We start from the raw sequence: 20,869 nt of genomic DNA, 5'->3' as shown, positions 1-20,869 counted from the left end.
TGTTAAGTGTACTTTCTATATAATCCCCCAATTATTATACAGAACTAAAAGAGGGATCATTCGTATTTTTTACAAATTTTAATGCTCTAACATTGATTTTTTTTTTCATTAAAATTGGATGAGTATTTGTTTAATATTATTTATTTTTTCTAAACATATAAGGAAACAAGAAAATGATAATGTTATTACACTAGAAATCCATCACGGGGGTGAATTATTTTTCATACAAAAAGGGTTGGTTTACTATGGTGGGGACCTGAAATTTGTGGACAATTGTAAGATTGATGAATTGTGTCTAGTTTAGACTTTGATGATGTAGTGGAGGAGTTAGGATACTCTAATTTAAAGACTTATTTTTGGAGGATTCCATGAAAAAAGTTAGAGTGAGGGATTGAAAGAAATAAAGTTTGATAATGATGCGCTTGAAATTGGTGCTCATGTTCCTTGAGAGAATGTGATTGAGATACATGTAAAACATGGGTCAGAAATTGTTGGAGGAAATAAGACTTGTAATTCTAGTGTTGTGATCGAACAATTAAATGAAGATGAAAATAGAGAAAATTATAAGGAGAAAGATGGTGAAAATGGTGAGGCCGAAGATGGTGACAATGATGATAGTGACTTTTATGAGAGTGACAATGACATATTAGAGAATGACGATGATTTGTTTTAGGTTTTTTTAGATAGTGGAATTGAGAAAGACATGAGCCAATTAACAAATTCAAAAAAATCTCATGTTAGTGTCTAAAATGAAGTAGGAGAAATATTTTCACAGTATTCGTCTTCTGATGAGTTGCATAGTGGTAGTTTCAGTGATGATGATGTTTATCAAAAGAGGGTGAAGTGGCCTGAGTTTAATGGTTATGTAGATATGAGCGATCCTAAGTTTAAAAAGGGAATGTTGTTTAAATCATTTGAAGAGTTTAAAGTAGCCTGTGCTCAATATTCAGTTATCAATAATTGTAAAATAAAATTTGATCCCAATGACAAGTATCGGGTGCAAGCAAAATGCAAAAGTGGTTGTCCTTGAAGGATTTGGGTTAGCCGTCACTGTCCAGATAAAAACTTATATTGATATTCATACATGCAACAAAGAGCATGAGAATAGATTTGCTAATTACAAGTTTCTTGGAATGAAGTATTTGAATGATTTTATGGCTGATCCAAATTGGTCTGCAAGTGGTTTGCAAAACAGAGTAAGACGAGTTGCAGTTAGATATCTCTAGGATGACTGCATGGAGAGCTAAGCAATACGCACTAAAAAAGATTCAGGGTTCTGATGAGGAACAATATACAAGCCTTCAAGATTACTGAGAGGAGATTTTGAGGACAAATTCAGGGAGTAGAACCGAACCATTTTGGGTTTAGACAATAGACTATTCCAGAAGATGGGTTTTTAGCTGGTTGTAGGCACTTAATAGGGGTAGATGGGCTTTGGTTAAAAGGGAGATACAGTGGACAGATGCTAGTTGCTGTTGGTATTGATCCAAATGATTGCATATTTTCAATTGCTTATGCTGTGGTTGGAAGGAGATGATAGAGAAAGTTGGGGTTGGCTTTTGAAAATATTATCAAAGGATATTGGAATTGAAAACAATTATGATTGGTCATTTATGTCTAATAAACAAAAGGTATACTCCTCTTCTCATGTGAAAAACAAAAGGTATACTCCTCTTCTCATGTGAATTTTTATTATTTTGATATTTTTATCATTGTATCTTATAGGGACTAAGAGTAACGTTGGAAGAGATGTTTCTTGGGTCTGAGCAAAGATGTTGTGTTAAGCACATGTACAACATCTTTAGTGATAATGGGGGGCATAAAGGTAAAATCCTAAAAGACTTGTTTTGGAATGCTGCTAGGGCAACTTTCGTAGCTGACTTTGATAGATGGATGAGAAAGATCAATAGGCTTTCATCTCATGCACACGATTGTTTGTGTGAAAGACCATTTCGCCATTGCTCTAGGTCTCACTTCTCGATTAGAGTTAAATCTGACATGTTACTTAACAATATATGTGAGTGTTTCAATAAATGCATACTAGATGCTAGGGATAAACCAATACTCACGATGATGGAGATGATTAGGTGCAAGTTAAGGAAAAGGCTAGGGGTGCAAAAAAGAGGCCATGAAAAAATACACTAGCCTAATATGTCCTAAGATCCAAAAGAAGTTAAATATGGCCAAAGAACAATCATTCTACTGTATTCCTAGATGGTCTGGTGCTAAAAGCTTTCAAGTGCTTTGCTCAATTCCTTCATTTCTAATGGATGAGGTGGAGTGGACCCTCCAAATACACAATTTGTGGTTGACTTGGAAGCCCACGAATGCTCTTTTAGAAAATGGCAACTAACAGGGTTCCCATGTCCACATGTTGTTGGTTGCATCTATCATGAGAAATTGGAGCCAGAGTCGTGTGGGGATGAATGTTACTCAATAAAGAATTACTTGAAGGTGTGTGTTATCGAATATTTATTTGATTTTTTTATAACTTAATGGAATAATCCATCTTTCAATCATTTTTGTTATATGTAGACTTATGGTTATACTATTCATCAAATTAATGAAAAACAATTGTGGCCTAAAAGTGGAAGAGGTCCTGTCATCCCACCACCATTACCTGAATAAAATAAAGGAAGGAAAAAAAAAAGGAGGAGAAAAGAACTTGAAGAGAAAGAAAATTTCTCTGGACAGTCTCAGAAAATAACCAAAGATGGAGTGAAAATGACATGCAGCAAATGTGGAAAAAAAGGCCATAACAAGAGGTTTCATCAAGCCAACACCACCTCTGAAAATATAAGGAAAAAATTACCAGTGTGTTATATTCCTTACATTTTACTTTATTTTATATTCATTGCATGTATTTGACTTGTATTATATATCTCATTTATTTCATTATGTATAGGTCAAGAGAAAGAATTCACAAAATCAAGCTTCCTCATCTTCTTAGCAATAACAGCCTATAGTTACTGCCACCCAATATCCCCAACCTCTATTTACAGTGCAATGGATGCCGGATGTAAGTGCCCATTATATTTTATTTTATGACCTTGTAGTATTATGGTGAAATTAACATGCATATTAAAATGTTATACTCAGGGTACAAGCCAAACACAAATTGCATCTTTCTTACCTATTAGAAGCTCTAGTGATAACATCTAAATTCATGACTCGAGCATCTCAAAATAGTAGAGGATCTACCTCAACCTCAAGGGGGAGAGAGCATGCTTGAACATAAGCTTTTACATTTTTTTAGGATAAATTATTCTCTTGCATTTATGGTTAAAAATACTCCATTTTGAATTGAAGTTTGATGATAGTGGGAATGTTAAGATAATTTTTTTTTTTTTTTTTTTTGGAATGGAGGGTTTGTTTTGTGTACCAAAAAAATTATTTGCATAAATGAGTTGCGGATGTCAATATATAGTCTACATGTGCTTAAATTTTTGGATTGATGATAATGTTTTAATTGAGAAATATCATTAGATGTGTTCTGCAAATTTGAGCCTTAGATTTTCAAAGTACTTTGTTTCATCTCTTCAAAACAGAAGACTTGCAAAGGTAAGCATTCTATATATGACAAGATAAAGATTTAAGCTCTGCATCATTGGTCAGGTCCCTCAACGAAGAACACAGCCTAATTTTCAAAACTTAAAAATTTGAGCTCTGAAACCAAAATTGTTGGATTGATCTCATGTATTTATTTGCAGTTAGTTAGAAACAAGGGTCTTCGATGAAAGAATTAAGACAAAGGCGTGAAAATATCAGCTGCACCCTTTGATTTTTATACGGTACTCGACGATCATGTACATAAGAGATGGATCAATGTCGGGAGACTAAGGATGCTGCAAAAGATAACATGTTTGTTTTTGTCATCAAACCACTCCCATATGCACTACTATAAGAGTCGTAAAGCATTGATGTACTGCGTGCTCTGTAAGGGTTACAAGTGTAGAAGGCATAAGGGGCAACAAGTTGAGGTTGAACTGTGATAATCGGTTGACAACAGGAAACATGAGGCATCCTAGAACAACATTAAAAAGCCACTTTCCTCTTAAGCTAAATTTAAACCAATCTGATAGAAGAGGATGAAACTGAGACAGACAGCGGTGGAGTATTGCAATCCCAACAAGTCCTTCAGTTACATCAGTTACAAAGCCAAACAAAGCTTGTCCTCTGAAAGTAAGAGATTCCTTGCCGAACCTTGCCATGTGAGTAGCAAAAGGAATCATCCAAGACCCAATGAACCAGAATGCAGCTACCTAGATAAGCATAACTTGTTAACAAAGCTACTAACTTTCAGGATTTATCATGGCCCAAGTTGATTAAATCAAGTTTCCTTCTACATAATTTACTCCTTTTTCCTCCATTTTCTCAGCAACCAATTAGAACCAAACTCACTATAATTCAGCTTCAGGGTCCAAAGCCAAATTAAACAAAAATTTCATTTAGGTAAAAGTTAACTTAACCAAGATAGGGTAACCAAGATAGGGTTGAATGGATTCAAATTTTCAAGTTTATAACTTCCAATTTTTATTAAATTTTCCGCCATTTTGTCGACAACCAAACATAACCCATTTCAAAATTTCAACTTCAGATTCTCAAAAACCAAAATTTAACATAAAAATGAAATTAATAAAAAAGAAAAATGGAAAAAACAAAAATGCTTGTGAATTTATACTTACGTTTTGGATGCCCATGGCCATAAACAGGTAGAATTTTGGATGCTCAACTTCCCCGATCTAACCATGCATTTTTTCTCAGGTCCTTCAGCGCCATAGTCATAGCATATTCCACGAACTCCATGAGATTCAAGTTCTGGATCCCCTGATCCATCCAAAACCCACCATTCGTTTCTTTTTCTTCAGCTTCATTTTGAAGCACAAAAATATCACCACGACCCAATGACTGTTGAAGACTTGAAGGGGAGTGAAGAGAAAGGAAGCATCAACAACTTGAGGAAGAAAAAGAAAAGAAAATTTTAAGATTTGGGTAAAAAAAAAACTGACGTGGCACGTTATTTGAAAAATCTTACGTGGTGGATTACATGGCTGGTTATGTGGCAATCATTTCGATACTTTTTAGATGAAATCTCAGATATCCGGCTTGATACATCTAACAAATATGAGTGATATTATTGAGATAAATTAAAATTTAATGATCTAATTGAAATTTATTATATAATTAAGTAACCTCTTATGAAATTTATTCAAATAAAAAATTGACTCAACTAATTTATTTATTTAATTGATAATTATTAAACTTAAATTAATTGAATCAATTTAATCAAATTTAATTTAAGAATGAAATTAATTGAAATCGACTTATATTCAATATTAAAATTATTGAAGCTATTTGTCTTTAGTATATATTTTTTTGTGTAGAAATGCTCTTTAAAAAAAATTTTACTATTAGACTTCTTATACTTTGGAAAATTTTAGTAGGAAAAATTAATATGGTCGATTTGATGATTTCCGAAAATTTTGAAGAAAAAAATCAGAAAACCCAAGAGTTCCAACCCACCGAAAATTAGCCAACTTAAATTAAATTAAGAAAAACCCAACCATATATCATAATCTAAAAAGGATAGGAAAATAAAGTGATCAAAACAATTCATGAAAGCATCGAATCCACGCGTCAAAATATCAATGATCTAGCGCAAACAGAAACGTCAGCAAGCACCTCGGTTCTCCCTCTTTCTCTCAAAGTCAAACCCCGTCCTCTCGCTACATCGATATTCATGCCGGTCAACAGATCAAATAAACACTTCACCAAACAAAAAGAAAAAGCTGCTTTTTAATTTCCACACGGCTCTTTTGCTTTAATTACTCTGCCGGCGGCTTTGAGCGACGATTTCTCGACGGTTATTGGTTTAGTTTTCCAAGGGCGGTTTAAGGCTTTAGGGCAGCCGGAGAATGGGAGGGAGTCGGAGTTATTCGGCTAATCCTAGTGATTATAAACTTTTAGAAGAGGTTGGTTATGGTGCCAGTGCTACTGTTTATAGAGCGATCTATCTTCCTTTGAACGACGTCGTAGCTGTGAAGTGTTTGGATCTGGATCGCTGCAATAGTAACCTGGTTCGTTGTTTTTCCTCTTTATTTGATTTTTGGTTTTTGATTTTCTTTTTCTACTTTTACTGTTTTTAGTCAAATAAATGATTGTAACTTGATTTGATTTTAGTTAGTTTTGATTAGAGATCTCGTTTGATTAAAATTGATTTGATTGTGGGTTTCACTGATCGTTTCTCGTGGAGTTGAATGGAATTCTGAGATTCTTACTTTTTATTATTGAAATTTGAAATTCGTTTCTTTGAATTCGGAGCTTGTTAGGTCTTGAAAGATGACTGTATTTCTTGTGGGTATGTGTTTGTTTCTATAGTTCCAGATAGTGCTTGGTATTTGTTCCTTTTGAATTTGTTTAAAGTTGAAAGTTGTTCTTTTTAACTTCTATCTTTAATTGTTTATATGGGGAAGCAAGAAAAAGCCTATTTAATAGTGTTATTTGAACTATGCTATTATATATAGGAATTTTCTTTTTTCCTTTTTTTTTTTTAGCATCCATACCATTGATTTAGCTGAGGCATTTTAGTGCTGAATTGCTGTTGCTACTATGCGTACATAAGATAGTCTATCAACGTTCCATGCTTACTTAAAGCTGGATATCTGCCATCGAGGAATACTTTGTAATGATGCTACCATTGGATCCATGGATTTTTTTTGTCTTTTTTTTTTTCTTGAAAAATTTTCTGTTAGGAGTATGTGCATAGAAAATTTAAATTATTGTCCACTTAATATGCCAAGGAGATGATTTTGTTCTCATAGAATTTTTGCTACTCAACATGAGAAAGGAATGAGAGATTAGGGGGATTCTATTCCTAGAATGGTAAGAGAGTTTAAAGGTTTTTACTTGCTAGTGGTGGGATTAAAATCCTGTCCTGTTCAATGTTTTTCTAAACAATGGACATAGTACTACTCTCCATTCCTTCCTTTTCCTTTCCCTAGCTTCCTCTCAATCCCAGCAAGGCCTTAGTTCCAGTTCATGTGTACTAAACTTCTGATATTCTTGGTTGTTTCATTACATATAGATCCTTCTACTGAACAAGTTATATGTTTGATAGTAATGGAATCACTCATTATGCGCATACCACGATTTCTTTTGGCTATTGGAATCTTTTATAAGAGAGGTTGTTTACAGGTTTTATAACTGGTAGTATCATGAGTGGTATAGTTTAGGTCTATTTTTTCTACTCTTCATCTTAGTGGATACCTCCTCTTTTTGTGCTTTCTCGACTCTTGGGTGGCTTTCTTGATGGCTAATGCTCTTTTACAGGATGATATACGTCGGGAAGCTCAAACAATGAGTTTGATTGATCACCCCAATGTTATTCGGGCATATTGTTCATTTGTAGTTGACCGTAACCTTTGGGTGGTCATGCCTTTCATGTCAGAGGGTTCCTGTTTGCACCTTATGAAGGTAGCTTATTCTGATGGTTTTGAAGAGCCTGCTATTGGTTCCATTCTGAAAGAAACTCTTAAGGCTTTGGATTATCTTCATCGACAAGGACATATTCATCGGGATGTTAAGGTCTGTGCACCATTGAAGTTGACATTATTTTATCCAAATCAATTTATCATTCCTTTGATTTGAGGTTTTTTTTAATTGACAATACAGGCTGGAAACATACTGGTTGATAACAAAGGCACGGTAAAGCTTGCTGACTTTGGTGTTTCAGCTTGCATGTTTGATGCAGGAGATAGACAACGTTCTAGAAATACCTTTGTTGGGACTCCTTGCTGGTGAGCTATCTTTGTCAAATCTGTCAAACGATTATCTTTCGCTTCAGCTCCTTCCCACTCTGATGCCATTGATAGAATTTATTTATTTATTTTTGAATTTTCATGATTTGAGAGTCCAACTTATTTTCTTTGCAGGATGGCACCAGAGGTTTTGCAACCTGGAAGTGGATATAACTCCAAGTGAGTTTTCAATCTGTGTTTAAGATTTTAAAATTTTAAATACACATTGCCACCATACAAAGTTCAGTAGGCATGACATCTTAGTGTACGCAAGTATTTTCTGCTTTTGGGTAGCAATGGCTAGTCATGGGTTTGAACCTACAAGTCTAATGATTTTGGTCTGAGCAGTATATTTGTTCTGAAACCCAAAATTTCACTTTATCCACACATCACGCCTTTCTGTTAAAGTATCTACACTCCTCTAAGTTGCACTTTTGCATGTACAGTGCAATGTATATTCTGAATATTCAAATCATTCTATGGGACTATGGGAGTCTGGTTATAGTTTATATAATTAATGGCTAGGTTAAAATACTAAAAAAGCCCCTGAACTTTTCACTTTTCTTAAATAAGCCCCTATACTTTTAATGTACCAAATAAGTCCTTATTCTTTGAGTTGTATCCAAATAAGACTTTATTTCAAACAAAAGACGGATTTGCATTAAGGACTTATTTAAGTACAAATTAAAGGTTAAGGGTTTATTTGGATACAAGTTAAAGTTTAAGGACTTATTTGGGTGCAAATTAAAGTTCAGGGGCTTATTTGGATGTAATAAAAGTATAAGGGCTTATCTAAGGAAAATGGTAAAGTTCAGGGGTTTTTTGCTATTTTACCCTAATGGCTATTATGCTTGGATTGCGTTGAGTTTGGCTTGGGTGCATACACAGTTTATGTATCTCTTGGTACATTCAAAGAAATGGTACATTTTGTCTTCCACATTAATTTTGTAATTTCATTAATTGATTGCATTTTTGCACAGGGCTGATATATGGTCATTTGGTATAACAGCATTGGAGTTGGCTCATGGTCATGCACCGTTTTCAAAATATCCACCAATGAAGGTATCAAATCCTATTGAAAATATAACAAGAATTTATATAAATGCCACAGTACGAGGGTTCCATAACATGAATTTTTAATAAGCACTTATTTATGTTTCACAACTTTTCTTTTAACAATAACAGGTTCTCCTAATGACCATACAAAATGCTCCTCCAGGACTTGATTATGACCGTGATAAGAAGTTCTCTAAGGTACTGCTATTCATTCTGGCTACATCATCAAAATGACCAACATATTATTTGTCTTTATGTACATAAAATGTCAATCAGTGCATTTTTTGCAATTGTTTACTTGTCATAGCAAATATCTAATTAAAGGACTTCCAGTTGTGATCAGTCTTTTAAAGAAATGGTTGCAATGTGCCTGGTGAAAGATCAAACGAAGAGGCCAACTGCAGAGAAGTTATTAAAGCACTCCTTTTTCAAGCATGCAAAGCCTCCGGAGCTTTCTGTGAAGAAATTATTTGCTAATCTGCCACCACTTTGGAATCGTGTGAAAGAAATTCAGGTTAGTGATCACAGTGCCACAATGCAGGTGTTTTGCTTCATTTGTCCATAGTATTTGTCTAATGTGTTTTTTTGTCCAAAACTTTACAGCTTAAAGATGCTGAACAACTAGCTCTAAAGAAAATGCCTTCAGCAGAACAAGAAGCTATATCACAGGTTAGGAATCATCAATCAGAAGTCATTTTTATCTTAAATCAGATTTGCCTTTTCTTCAAATAACATATCTGTGAAATCTTTAACTGTTGGGTTGTCCACTTGGGGACATTTGTGTTTTCCCGCTGCTGGGGGTGTTATCTTTTCTTGTGCTTGTCAGAGTGAGTACCAAAGAGGAGTTAGTGCCTGGAATTTTGATGTTGAGGATTTGAAAGCGCAAGCATCTCTGGTAGGCCACATTTTTAGTTTTAACCTTTAACAATAAAGATTTTAATGTAGAAATATATTATGAGATGTAATTCATTTGTTGGTTATATCAATTTCTCAGTTTATGCTAATTTTTTCACTTTAACATGCTAAGGTGCGTGATGATGATGATACTTATGAGTGCAAAGACGATGATGAAAGCATGAAATCAAGCCTTGGTCATAAGGTCAGAAGTTATATATTTTTTCCCTCAGCTCTTTGTGATATGTATCTGGACATGGTTAAAATACTAGTTTTTTACTTATAAAACTTGAAATTGTATTTCTTTCTGATTTTTCCTTTGTGGCAAACTATGTTAATTTGTTCTTGGTGTTGGCTGACAGGCTGCAGCTTACTGCAAATCTAGTTTGGGAAAGTTGAATTTAAATAGGGAAGTATCTCCGGTTGAATGTGGAGGACCAAGGAGTGTTGACTTACTACAGTCTGATTTCTTGAATGGAAAGGGAAAGAATCAGGAATGTGATATAGTTGAAGCTGACTTTCAGGAGAAGGGTTTGAGGAAAAATGGATCAAGCATTGATGTTTTGGCATCGACTTCAGAAAAGGATTCTGTCTTGACCAGGGCTAAAACTGTGAAACCTAGGCAAACCCAAAGTGGGCCACTTGCACCTGGTGCTGTTCTTAATCATTCATCTTCGGAACGGGTTCGAAACTCAGAAAGGTTGGTCATAGTTCATAGTTAGGTTTGCTTGGCCATTTAATTTGTCTTCTTTTTATGGGTTTTCAAAGTTATGCCAACCTTTTTCTTTTCTCCAATTAGTTGTTACCTGATGATGCTTATGCATGATTATGTAGCACATTTGGTTCTAATTGTAGTATAACGGAGCCTATATAACAAGGAGAAGGACTCAATCTGCTATATGATGGCCATAGACCATGGTTATCACTTGAATTACCAAAAATAAAGTAGGTCTTGCTTCCTGTGGTTGTGAGATTAGATTAATTGTAATCACCAGTTAATTTATTCTCATGTGTTTTGGATGTGCTGTTGAATTTATTTTAATATAAAATGGTTTAGTTGTTGGGGTAGCGAAAAGCCATTTGAGGTCATAAAATTATATTGCTTTTTTGGGCTATTTTAGCTCTCTCTCCCTCATCAATAAAACAGAAGTGACAATCTCACAAGTCTTGATTCAATGTTCTTTGAGTGATTCAACAGATGTTTGATTATGACTGATTGGTTACTTATTTATATTGTTTCTTGTGTTGTTGCTTTGCGCTTGTTATAGTTGGGAAATTGAAGGATGAGTAAGAAAATGATTTACAGCTCGTGTTTACATGTGCTGTGTGATTAATCTCTTTATCTATTTTAATTTAAGAAAATAATTTATGAATCATCAGAAATGGAATAGAAAATTGTAGACGTTGAGTTAATGGCTTGCTAATGATTAGGTTTGAGAATGAAATTTTACTAGCAAATGAGAAAGTTTGCCAAGTTCGTAAAGCACCAAGCTTTAGTGGTCCACTGAAGCTTCCTAATCGAGCATCTGCAAACAGTTTATCAGCTCCAATTAAATCATCAGGAGGTAACAAACTTATGGCATTTAGAATCATCGTTGTTTTTTTTTTTTGTCACCAGCGTCACCGCCAGTGCTACTACTGTGGCTGGTAGGATTTTAATAAATATATTGTAGCATTCTTTTTCTGCTTCAACAGGATTTAGGGATTCTCTGGATGACAAGTCGAAGGCTAATCTGGTGCAAATAAAAGGTCGATTTTCAGTAACATCAGAAAATTTAGATCTTGTAAAGGTAAGGCTCAATTTTAATGCTATATTTGTTCTCCTTTGCAACCTCACTAACCAAATAATGTTCTTTAGGATATTCCTTTAAGTTCAGTTTCACGCCGATCTTCACAGGTGGGTTATTGGTCTTTGCTTAAATATCCGTCTTTTAACAATAGTAATTGTCCACTTCTTATCAGTTGCTTTGTTTCTTCTTGAGTTTCAGACTTCGCCTCTCAGAAAATCTGCTAGCGTAGGTGATTGGATATTTGAATCCAAACAAGTGGTTCGTTCACTACATTTTCTCCTCATTGTGGTTGATTGTGAATTTATGTAGTGTTTCATTTTATTGCAATATCTTGCATATAGAAGCTTAATGATCTGTTATAAATGGAGGAACTGGTGTTAAGGTGTGTGCCATGGTATTAAGGTGAGGCACAAATCAGAGAAAGTGCCTCACTGCCTTGCAGGGGAGGCACCTTTATTGAGTGCATGCTTTTTGAAAGGCACACAAAAGACTTGCCTCACTCAACTGATTTTGTTTTCTACGATTGTTTATATTATAATGAGATGTATCATAGCAAAAACGATAACACATGTTATTTTACAGGAATTAAAGAAGAGTAATAATATCCATGTTTAATAACTTCATAACCACACTTCTTCACACAATCATGTATCAATTCATCTCATCTTATATGTGGCTCCATCTATCTGATAGTGGAACAAGTTTTGTTGCTTATAATTTGATCTTTTCCCCCTGTTTTTCAGCCTACCAATCATTCCCCTAAGGATTTGCCTAATGGTGGTGCACCCACATCAATACTTGTTACTCACCTTCAGAATCTGTTCCAGCAAACCTCACTTCAACAGGTAAAGACTTAGGATTTGCTTGGTAGGATGAATAGAAAAATGGAAAGATGGAATATTATTGGAAGAGAAGAAAAGTGGAAAGATGGAAAACATATGTTTTCTTTCCATTGGTGTGCTTGGTTGGAAAGATAAAAAAAATTGAAAGAAAATGTAATTTTTTTCAATTCATTGTTTGGTAGAGTCAAAAAATGAAAAGAAAGAAAATGAAAATTGTATTGTTTTACCATTATAACCTTTTGTTTTTTTATAAATAATAACCTTTTGTAAATTGAGATAAAAAGAAAAATCTAAATATGATGGACAATCTTGTAAATATGTAACATATACTCACACGTCTCCCATTTTCTCTCCCATTTCCTTTTGAATTTGGAATGAATTGTATTTGTGAATATGGAAAATGGTTATCTCTATTTTCTTTCCTCTCATTTTTCTTTCCTACCAAGCACTCAAATTTTATTTTCTTTCCACTTTTCGACCCTCATTCATCTTTTCACTTTTCCATTCTACCAAGTACACCCTTAGGGTTGGGACAGTAAGTGTTTCATTTTGCTGATAGAATGCTTGTTTGCCTCAAAAGTAATGATGTTCTCACTGGAAATTTTTTTGGAATGCTAGGAACTTATAGTGAATTTGTTGAATAGCTTGCAGTCAGCTGAGGTTGTAGATGGTCAGTGAAAGATTGGGCTTTAAATCACACTTACATGATTAAATTAGGAAATACACTGCTTATCAGTATAAAAATCCATTTCATTTTTTGTTGTTCCAGTCACACAAAATGGAAAGTTGCCACCTCTCTCTCCTTGTCCTGAGAGCAATGGAAACGTAAGAACCTTTAGCTATGTTTTATGATCACTAATTTCTACAGGGTTATTCTTTCTTCCCTTATCTAATCTTCTTCTTCAATAGGTTGAAACAGCAGCTTCTGAGAGGGAGCGTTTACTGGTTGGCAAGATCTCAGAACTACAATCTAGGTTGGTTGTCGTGAATCTATACCAAGTAGTTGTACCCTTCTTTCCCACCTATATATGGAAGTTTCTTCTGATATTCTCTCCCTTGAACACCTTTTTTGCAGAATGATAAATTTGACCGATGAATTGACTGCTGAAAAGTTGAAACATGATCAAGTGAGTTTCCTACAGAGGTTTACATAATTAAATTTGCAGCCTCCACTTTATTTTGTGCTTGGTATAATAAGATGCTTTCAATTAAAATCTGATGTTGGTTCTTGACCTAGGTTTAAACATCCCCCCAAGGCCACGCATGATGCTTGATTCATTCTTTCTATCACAAAACCTTCCTTACTAATATAAAAAGAACCGCATTACTCATGAAATAAAAAGGAAAAAAGAAAAGAACCCCATCATTTGGAGAGGAAAAAGTTATCCTCCGTTGGCTCTGATGATTTAATTATCATTATGCAGTTACAACAACAACTAAGATTCATGTCTGGTGCGGAAGAGAATGGGATTAGAAGAGAAGGGGTTCCATGAGAGCTGTAAACTCAACTACTGTAAAGTCAACTCCCCATGCATAATCGGGCAAAAGATACAAAATCAGGCAGATGAATAGTGTTCCACCTTTCTATGGCTAATGCCTACCATACATGGTCATCGACAACGTTAGAACAGTAGAAGGCAGCGTTCTTAGTTGCATATAATAGTACGTGTGATTTGCAGATATCAGCCACTTCAACGATGAATAAGCAAATATTATGGGTACACAAGGATGTTTTTACTTCTATGTTTCATGTAAAGAAAATTGAGGTTCCAGAGCCGTGCCGGGTTATTTTTATCATGGAAAGTAGTCAAGTAGAAGGTTAGATTTATGAGTCTTGGCTTCTGTCCAGAAAATCTTTGTATCATAGAAGTTATTCAAACAAACAATGTATGTATTTGTTGGAGGTTCTTATAGGACCTGAATGCTGTTGGGTAGAACAATCACTATAGTTATTTTTTAGACATTGTTAGACTCATGGATGCTAATGTTTTTTTCTTTTCTCTCTCTTTTTTCTTTAAACAATTTCTTTATAAAATTTTTTAAAAAATTTAAAAAATGGGATAGTTTCTATGTTTTCTATATTAATTTTATTTGTTTTACATTTAATATATTAATTTTGTATATTTTAGAGTAAGGACGGGCTGTTCACGTAGCATCCTCTTCCTTCAAAAATGGGTTTCTTTTTTTTTTTTTTTGCTTTATTATTTATTAAATTTATTTCTCTTTTTTTTACTTTTTATTTTTTAAATTTGTTTTAAAACTATTATTTATTAAATTTTGTTAAAAAATTAATTGATATATGAATGATAAAACAATTTGTATTTAATTAATTTTGATTCCTAGTGTTTCATAATTGGTGTTGCTTTAAAAAAACCTTGAGATTGGGTCAAAAAAAAATCTTTTTTGAAAATTGCTTCGTGTAGTAGATGGATTTAAAGCATTTTATTTGGCACCTGTCCCCTTTTGTTTTATTTTTCATTTTATTTTTTAAAGCTTTTGGTATTTTGGATTTTTTTATTCATTATTTTCTTTTATTTTTTATTAGATAAATTTTATAATAAACAAATCAATTATGATAGAGATTATAAAATAATCCATTTATAAGTTTTGATTCATATTAATTCAATTGATGTAATTTTTTAAATTCAGGATAACTGAATTGAGAGTTTTTTTTTTTTTTTTCTTTTAAATTGAGTTTAAGCAAGAGCAATGTTTTAAATGTTATGTCTTAACTCATATATATATATATATATATTATTTAAGTTTATATTAATATATATTTATTTAAAAAATTATTATTTAATAGTTTAATTTAATAAATTTACATGTCATCTTACTTGTTTTTTTTCGTTTTTTAAATTTTTTAAATAAATTTTATAAAGAAATCGATAAATATAGAGACGAAACAATTTATATTGAATAGTTTTGATTTGTCGTGATTTAATTGGTGCGGTATTTTTTCAAATAAGAATTTGGTCCAAGTTTGCCTATTATGAACAATTTATGTTAAATCAAAATCATATTTGGGGTGATATATTCCGACCTTTTTTGAGATATATAAAAAATATATTTTATTATTTATATTCATATAAATATTATACTAATAACAATATTATTTAATATTTTAATTTAATAAAAAAATATTTATATATAATTAAATTATAATTTATATTTAAAAAATAAATCTTCATCAATTCAATTAATATTCTAAATTTTGTAACTCAACTCTTTAAAAAAAAAAAACCTTTTTTTAATTTCTTTTCAATTTTTTTTAAATTTAATCTCTTTTATATTTTCATAAAATGATTTGATGATGGTAGGTGTCCCATACACATTCTTCATTGTTTTTTATTTTATTTTTTCTTTTTCTTTCATTTCTTTTAATATATATATATATTTTAATTTTGTCCATTTTTTTTATTCCTTTTCAAATTTTCTTTTAAAATTTTTTTAATTTCTTTTATTTTGAATGGAATGATGTGATTGTGGTAGATTTCCAATATACTTTCTTCTTTCATTTTTCAATTTTTTCATCTTACCAAATGTTTTTTTTATTTTTTTACTTTTTTTTTTCTTTTTTCTCTATCATTCTTTTATTATCATTTTTTCTCTAAATGCAACTTTCATTTTTTTCTAACTTTATTTTCCTCGTCTCTCTTTTTAAATTCCCTCATTTTCTTGCACTTCTCTCAAAATACAATACAAGAGAATAATTATGATGATGAAACAGGAGGTGTTCAATTGAGGTCGAGGTTTAAGAAATAGATGTTTAAAGAAAAGATGTACTTATATTTTACCTTTAATTTGTGCTTACATTTTTTAAATATTTTTATTATTTATTTCTAAAGAAATACACTTATATTTGTTTATATGTTGTTATTGAATAAAACTTAACATAAAATTTTACTTCTCTCATATTTAAAACATAATTTTTAAAAAATAAAAATAATCCCACAACAAAGGGTAGGTCAAATTCTAATGTATATACTTAATTTTGTAGAGAATGAAAGATAAGGATGTTTTGGTGGCACCCTATCTTTCTTCCTTCCTTCCTCTTTCTTTTTTTCTCTTTCCTTCATTTTCTTTTTTTTTTTTATCTTATTTTTTATGAAATATTTTTTTTTATTTTAAAATTTTTTATTTTTTATTTATTAAAAAAAATTAAAAAAATTAATGAAGATAGGGATGATAAAACAATTGATACTTGATTTTGATTTACATCGATCCAATATATTTCATAAAAAAAAAAATAGGTGCATTTTTTAAAAAATCAACATTGGATTAAGATTTTTTTTTTTTAAATGGGGTTGAGTGAGAGATAGATTTAAAGTACTTTGTCTTATCTCGAGTGTTTATATGACACCTCCGTTCTTTTGTTTTGTTTTGTTTTTTTTTTATTTTTTTATTTACTTTTTTGTGTTTTTTTAATTTTATTTTTTAATTAAATTTTGTAATAAAAAAGTTAATTGAGATAAAAATGATAAAGTAATTTGTATTTAATGAGTTTCGATCCATTTCGATCCAATTAATGTACTTTTTTTTTAATTTGAGATAATTTGAGTTGAGTTTTTTTTTTTTTAATTTTTTAAATCAAACACTAATTAGAAACAAGATTTTAGATGTTACACCTTAATCTTGATATATATAAAAAATATATATTTTATTATTTATTTAAATATATATTTTATTAAAAAATATTATTTAATATCTTAATTTAATAAATTCACTTATCATCTTATTTGGTTTTTATGTAAAAAATTTTTATTCTTTAAAAGTTTATTTACTGATAAATTTTGTAAACAAGAAGTTGATGAATGTAAAAATAACAAAACAACATATTTTTGATGGATTTCAATTCGATACGATCCATTGGATTTTTTTTAAATAAAGATTGAGTTAAGTTTTATTTTTTTAAATAATTTGGATCAAATTTGAATTAGATTTGAAATGCTCTATCTCGATGCTTTTCAAAATATATAAAAAATATATTTTATTATTAATTTAATTTATATATATTATATTAATAAAAATATTATTTAATATCTTAACTAAAAAAAATTACATTTATATTTAATTAAGTTATAATTTATATTAAAAAATCAATATACTTATTTTTTTTATATGTTATCATATCTATTAAAATTTAACACAAATTTATTTCTTTCGTATATAAAAATATAATTTTAAAAAAATTGTAAGCATTGTCTAATTCTAGTTTTGAATAAAGTCAAAATTTATTATTACACGTAAGCAATAGACACCAAAGAAACCCAAAGGGAAGGGGTTCCAGCGCAAGTTCGGCAGAAGCAAGTAAGCAGCATCCCAGCCCGGAATCTTAATCGTTGTCAACCCCCATCATTTGTCACCCTCCCCAAAATTGTTAGACGCTCGAGAGTTTTAATTTTTTTTGAACTCCCGCTAGCAAGAAACAGTGAGTGGGGGGCGTACTCCTCGGTCCACTGCTCATGTTAGCGGCAGCAACCACCGAACCATGATCTGCCTCTACCTCACCCAACCCTCTTCCTCTTTTCCATTTTCTTTCAAGCCTTCTCTCACACTCTCTTCAATATCCAAATTTAAACCACCCCTTTATCACCTTACCAAAACCAACAAAAAGGTGACAATTTTTTTTAAACTTTTCTTTTGTTGTTGTTTTTTTTTTTTTTTTTATTTGGTTGCTGATTGTGGATTGTTACAGAAGAAGATTAAGGGAGGGATATGCAGGGCGGAGTTTTCGCCGGACGCGCCCCTCGCTGCCGCAATCGGCGCGTGCATGCTTAGTTCACTGCTTCTTCCTGCCACCGATACGGATGATGAAGATGGTGGTAATTCGATTATTGATGCAGGGGATACGAGGTTTGCGGCTATGGGAATTATCAGCCTTATCCCTTACTTCAATTGGCTGGTTAGACATTGAAATTCTGACTTTTCTTGGAAGGGGATAGGGGCTTCCTGTTAAATATCTAATTTGTTACTCGCTTTTTTTGGTTGTCCTTGATTTGATAGAGCTGGGTTTTTGCTTGGCTTGATACTGGGAAGCGGCGCTACGCCGTGTATTCTATTGTATACTTGGCTCCTTACCTAAGGTATCACTACGGTTTTATCAAGTTTACCCGGTGTATTCTAAAACTTATCTGGGCGACGATGACTGTTTTATCATGTTTTTGACAAAGTATAATTCGGATCTTATGGTGATTATGTTCCTCAGTCTTTTGTCTACCTCCGCAAAGGACAATGAACAAAGAATGCTAGTATTTGGTTGATTTGTTATGCCTCTTTCTATGGGGTTTCAAGTTTTAAAGCTTTGTATTGTCTATTTTTGTTGAAGTTTCGAAACTCAAATAGGAGGTCAAAATGTGTCATAGGTCCCTGTATTCTTTGACTTTTAGGAATATTATTTAAAGAGGATTTCAGTTTAATCCTTAATAATGCATAGGGACTAAATTACTTAAAAAATAATACTATAGGGACTAAAATTTTTAAAAGTAATATTATAAGAACTAAATTTCTTTAAATAATACTATAGGAACTAAATTACTAAAAATCAGGGCCTATGACACATTTGAACCCAAATAGGGCTATCAAGTATCAATTTCTTTTTGTCTTTTCATAATATCTTGTAACCTTTTTCAAGCTTCAATGAGGTAAATTTTATTGCTTTGTTAATCAGTGCATTCCTCCTCCTAATGTGTATATTTAGGTACTTGCTTTCTCGCTGTCAAGTTCTGGCTTAATTATATTTGTAAATACAACCATCTCTTGATTATAATGTGATCTCTCCCTTTGCACCATTAATCTATCTCAACTGGTTGTGCTTCTAATGCTGTATTTGTGGGGAACGATGAGAGCATAAATTGAAATGATAGGTATTTTTGCGCTTTCCTCAATTTGACGGACTACACATTTATATTTTCATAAACTTTAGATTCTTTTGGTTAAAATGTAACTTAACGGGGCGTGTGAATTTAATTACGCAGTTTTCCTCTGATTTCACAGGTCAAATTTGTCTCTTTCCCCAGAAGATAGCTGGCTTCCTATTGCTAGCATAATATTTTGCATTGTCCATGTCCAGGTACAAAATTTATCAAGATTGTTACATAGTTATGTTGTAAATATGTCATGGTATCCCATGCTTCTGCATTAAAATCTTCTCTGATGATGGTGCTTTATTTATCAATGTTTATTCTCCCTTTAGGTAATATGGACCCTCTGAACATCATTGTTATTTTAGTTTATGGTTGATTGGTTCTGAGTTGTGGCTTAAGATGTGGCTTGTGAATATATACTAGAATTTTTGCACAAATGTATAGCATTGTGACTTTCCATTGCTTGCCATTGCAGCTGGAAGCAAGTATAAAAAATGGTGATCTTCAAGGATTTCAAATATTTAGCGAGGCTGCTAAGCATCTTTCATCAAGGAGTAGAGAGGAAGATAAACTTTTCAAAGGGCATAAAGAACCTGAGGTATCGGTCTTCAAACCCTTGAGAAATTTTTGTCATGTTTGAATATCTGCTATTATATCTAATAGAAGTTTTGTACTTATTGTCAGGTGAGAAAAGGAGAATATAGGAATTTGCCTGATGCTGAAGAACAATCAGGAAATGAGATCCGGCGTTGGAGAATTCCTAGAAAGCCCTCACAACATCATGAACAGTCAAATGGAGATTGGGATGACGATGGAAGAAGTGAACACTAGAATGACAGGCATCATAACTCAGCTTGGTTAATTGTAATATTTGGATCCGCATGAATGCTAGTGTTTTTAATGTTGATGATATCAAAAACATACAAAATATGAGTATAAGAAAAGAGGCACAGATTGGTACAGTCAGAAAGGAGGAAGGAGGTTTTCCATGGTTGATATCTTTAGTTGTGGAAACTCAAAGAAGCTCATTACTGTCTTTAATATTTCTTTTTAACAACTTTTTATGTAATTTACTTATGGTCTTTTCAGGCAACTAGTGCCTGAACCATATTGCTCATTCTAATCTTCAAAAGATATGAAGGAAACAACAGGTCAATGTAAGCTGTTTAATTATGAATGCTAAACTGTTGATTAATTTCATCCGTTGTTGATTTCTCTTAATCAAATGAATGAATTACCTTGTGGAATTTGGACAGATGAAGGCAACATACGGGCCTTGGAGTATTCTACCTTCGGAGCTCATTTATCAGTTCCAAACCCACATCAAACATTTTGACCCAATTAGTTGTATTATTTCTCTTCTCACCTAGAGATTTTAGTTCCAAAACCCAAACACAACATTTTTGTAATGTTCCAGGTCTTTTTACCTTCATTTCTCTCAAATGATGAACAATTAAAAAAGGGTTCTTCCACTCATGTACCAAAAAGAAAAAAAAAAGTTAATTTATTTTAATGAAGTGTTACCACATATCAGAAACCAAACCTTAAAGGCAGTTTTGTAGGTTAACTCCCCAGACTCGTGGGTCTCAGCCCAATGAGGGAATTCGTACCTGTGCCTTATTGTA

The 20,869-nt window shown here is 32.3% G+C and overlaps 3 protein-coding genes across 5 annotated transcripts; 2 read left to right on the top strand and 1 right to left on the bottom strand.

The window, feature by feature from the left end:
• Window positions 1-3,756: 3,756 nt before the first annotated feature.
• On the bottom strand, window positions 3,757-4,856 carry LOC111291493 (uncharacterized). Its single transcript, XM_089767848.1, has 2 exons — window positions 4,686-4,856; window positions 3,757-4,262 (listed from the first exon to the last, which is right to left on the bottom strand). The coding sequence occupies exons 1-2, from the start codon at window positions 4,704-4,706 to the stop codon at window positions 3,876-3,878; spliced, it is 408 nt and encodes a 135-aa protein (XP_089623974.1). The 5' UTR covers window positions 4,707-4,856; the 3' UTR covers window positions 3,757-3,875.
• A 909-nt stretch (window positions 4,857-5,765) lies between these two features.
• On the top strand, window positions 5,766-14,341 carry LOC111289345 (uncharacterized). 3 transcript variants are annotated; one of them, XM_022880316.2, is made up of 21 exons: window positions 5,766-6,077; window positions 7,330-7,584; window positions 7,672-7,796; window positions 7,932-7,976; window positions 8,777-8,858; window positions 8,982-9,050; window positions 9,196-9,366; window positions 9,456-9,521; window positions 9,679-9,747; window positions 9,880-9,951; window positions 10,109-10,446; window positions 11,178-11,311; window positions 11,442-11,536; window positions 11,605-11,643; window positions 11,735-11,794; window positions 12,280-12,381; window positions 12,997-13,048; window positions 13,148-13,203; window positions 13,288-13,352; window positions 13,454-13,505; window positions 13,803-14,341. In XM_022880316.2, exons 1-21 carry the CDS (start codon window positions 5,916-5,918, stop codon window positions 13,869-13,871), a joined length of 2,178 nt encoding a protein of 725 aa, XP_022736051.1. In that variant the 5' UTR covers window positions 5,766-5,915; the 3' UTR covers window positions 13,872-14,341. The 3 variants fall into 3 exon arrangements, with proteins under 3 accessions (XP_022736051.1, XP_022736052.1, XP_022736053.1); XM_022880317.2 differs by having other exon boundaries at window positions 13,616-14,341; XM_022880318.2 differs by lacking the exon at window positions 12,997-13,048.
• Window positions 14,342-17,621: 3,280 nt separating this feature from the next.
• Window positions 17,622-20,444, top strand: LOC111291344 (uncharacterized). The gene is made up of 6 exons (XM_022883020.2): window positions 17,622-17,995; window positions 18,077-18,283; window positions 18,385-18,464; window positions 19,375-19,450; window positions 19,720-19,842; window positions 19,929-20,444. The coding sequence occupies exons 1-6, from the start codon at window positions 17,870-17,872 to the stop codon at window positions 20,073-20,075; spliced, it is 759 nt and encodes a 252-aa protein (XP_022738755.2). The 5' UTR covers window positions 17,622-17,869; the 3' UTR covers window positions 20,076-20,444.
• Window positions 20,445-20,869: the final 425 nt, after the last annotated feature.

The sequence above is a fragment of the Durio zibethinus genome, chromosome 11 (assembly GCF_047325235.1).
Source record: "Durio zibethinus cultivar Kanyao isolate XHJ-2024 chromosome 11, ASM4732523v1, whole genome shotgun sequence".
Taxonomy (NCBI): Eukaryota; Viridiplantae; Streptophyta; class Magnoliopsida; order Malvales; family Malvaceae; genus Durio; species Durio zibethinus.
Note: the sequence above shows the minus strand (reverse complement) of the source record. Positions and strands in the feature narration are given on the sequence as shown.

What these genes read in the sequence shown, in the direction of transcription:
- LOC111291493 (XM_089767848.1), bottom strand. Translation starts at nt 4,706, where the DNA reads ATGGCCATGGGCATCCAAAAC. An exon ending in TGGCCATGGGCATCCAAAAC is followed by an intron (nt 4,263 to 4,685) that starts GTAAGTATAAAT and finishes ATGCTTATCTAG; the next exon opens with GTAGCTGCATTCTGGTTCAT.
- LOC111289345 (XM_022880316.2), top strand. Translation starts at nt 5,916, where the DNA reads ATGGGAGGGAGTCGGAGTTATTCGGCTAATCCTAGTGATTATAAACTT. An exon ending in CGGGTTCGAAACTCAGAAAG is followed by an intron (nt 10,447 to 11,177) that starts GTTGGTCATAGT and finishes GCTAATGATTAG; the next exon opens with GTTTGAGAATGAAATTTTAC. An exon ending in TCCAATTAAATCATCAGGAG is followed by an intron (nt 11,312 to 11,441) that starts GTAACAAACTTA and finishes CTGCTTCAACAG; the next exon opens with GATTTAGGGATTCTCTGGAT.
- LOC111291344 (XM_022883020.2), top strand. Translation starts at nt 17,870, where the DNA reads ATGATCTGCCTCTACCTCACCCAACCCTCTTCCTCTTTTCCATTTTCT. An exon ending in TTACCAAAACCAACAAAAAG is followed by an intron (nt 17,996 to 18,076) that starts GTGACAATTTTT and finishes GGATTGTTACAG; the next exon opens with AAGAAGATTAAGGGAGGGAT. An exon ending in AAGGGCATAAAGAACCTGAG is followed by an intron (nt 19,843 to 19,928) that starts GTATCGGTCTTC and finishes ACTTATTGTCAG; the next exon opens with GTGAGAAAAGGAGAATATAG.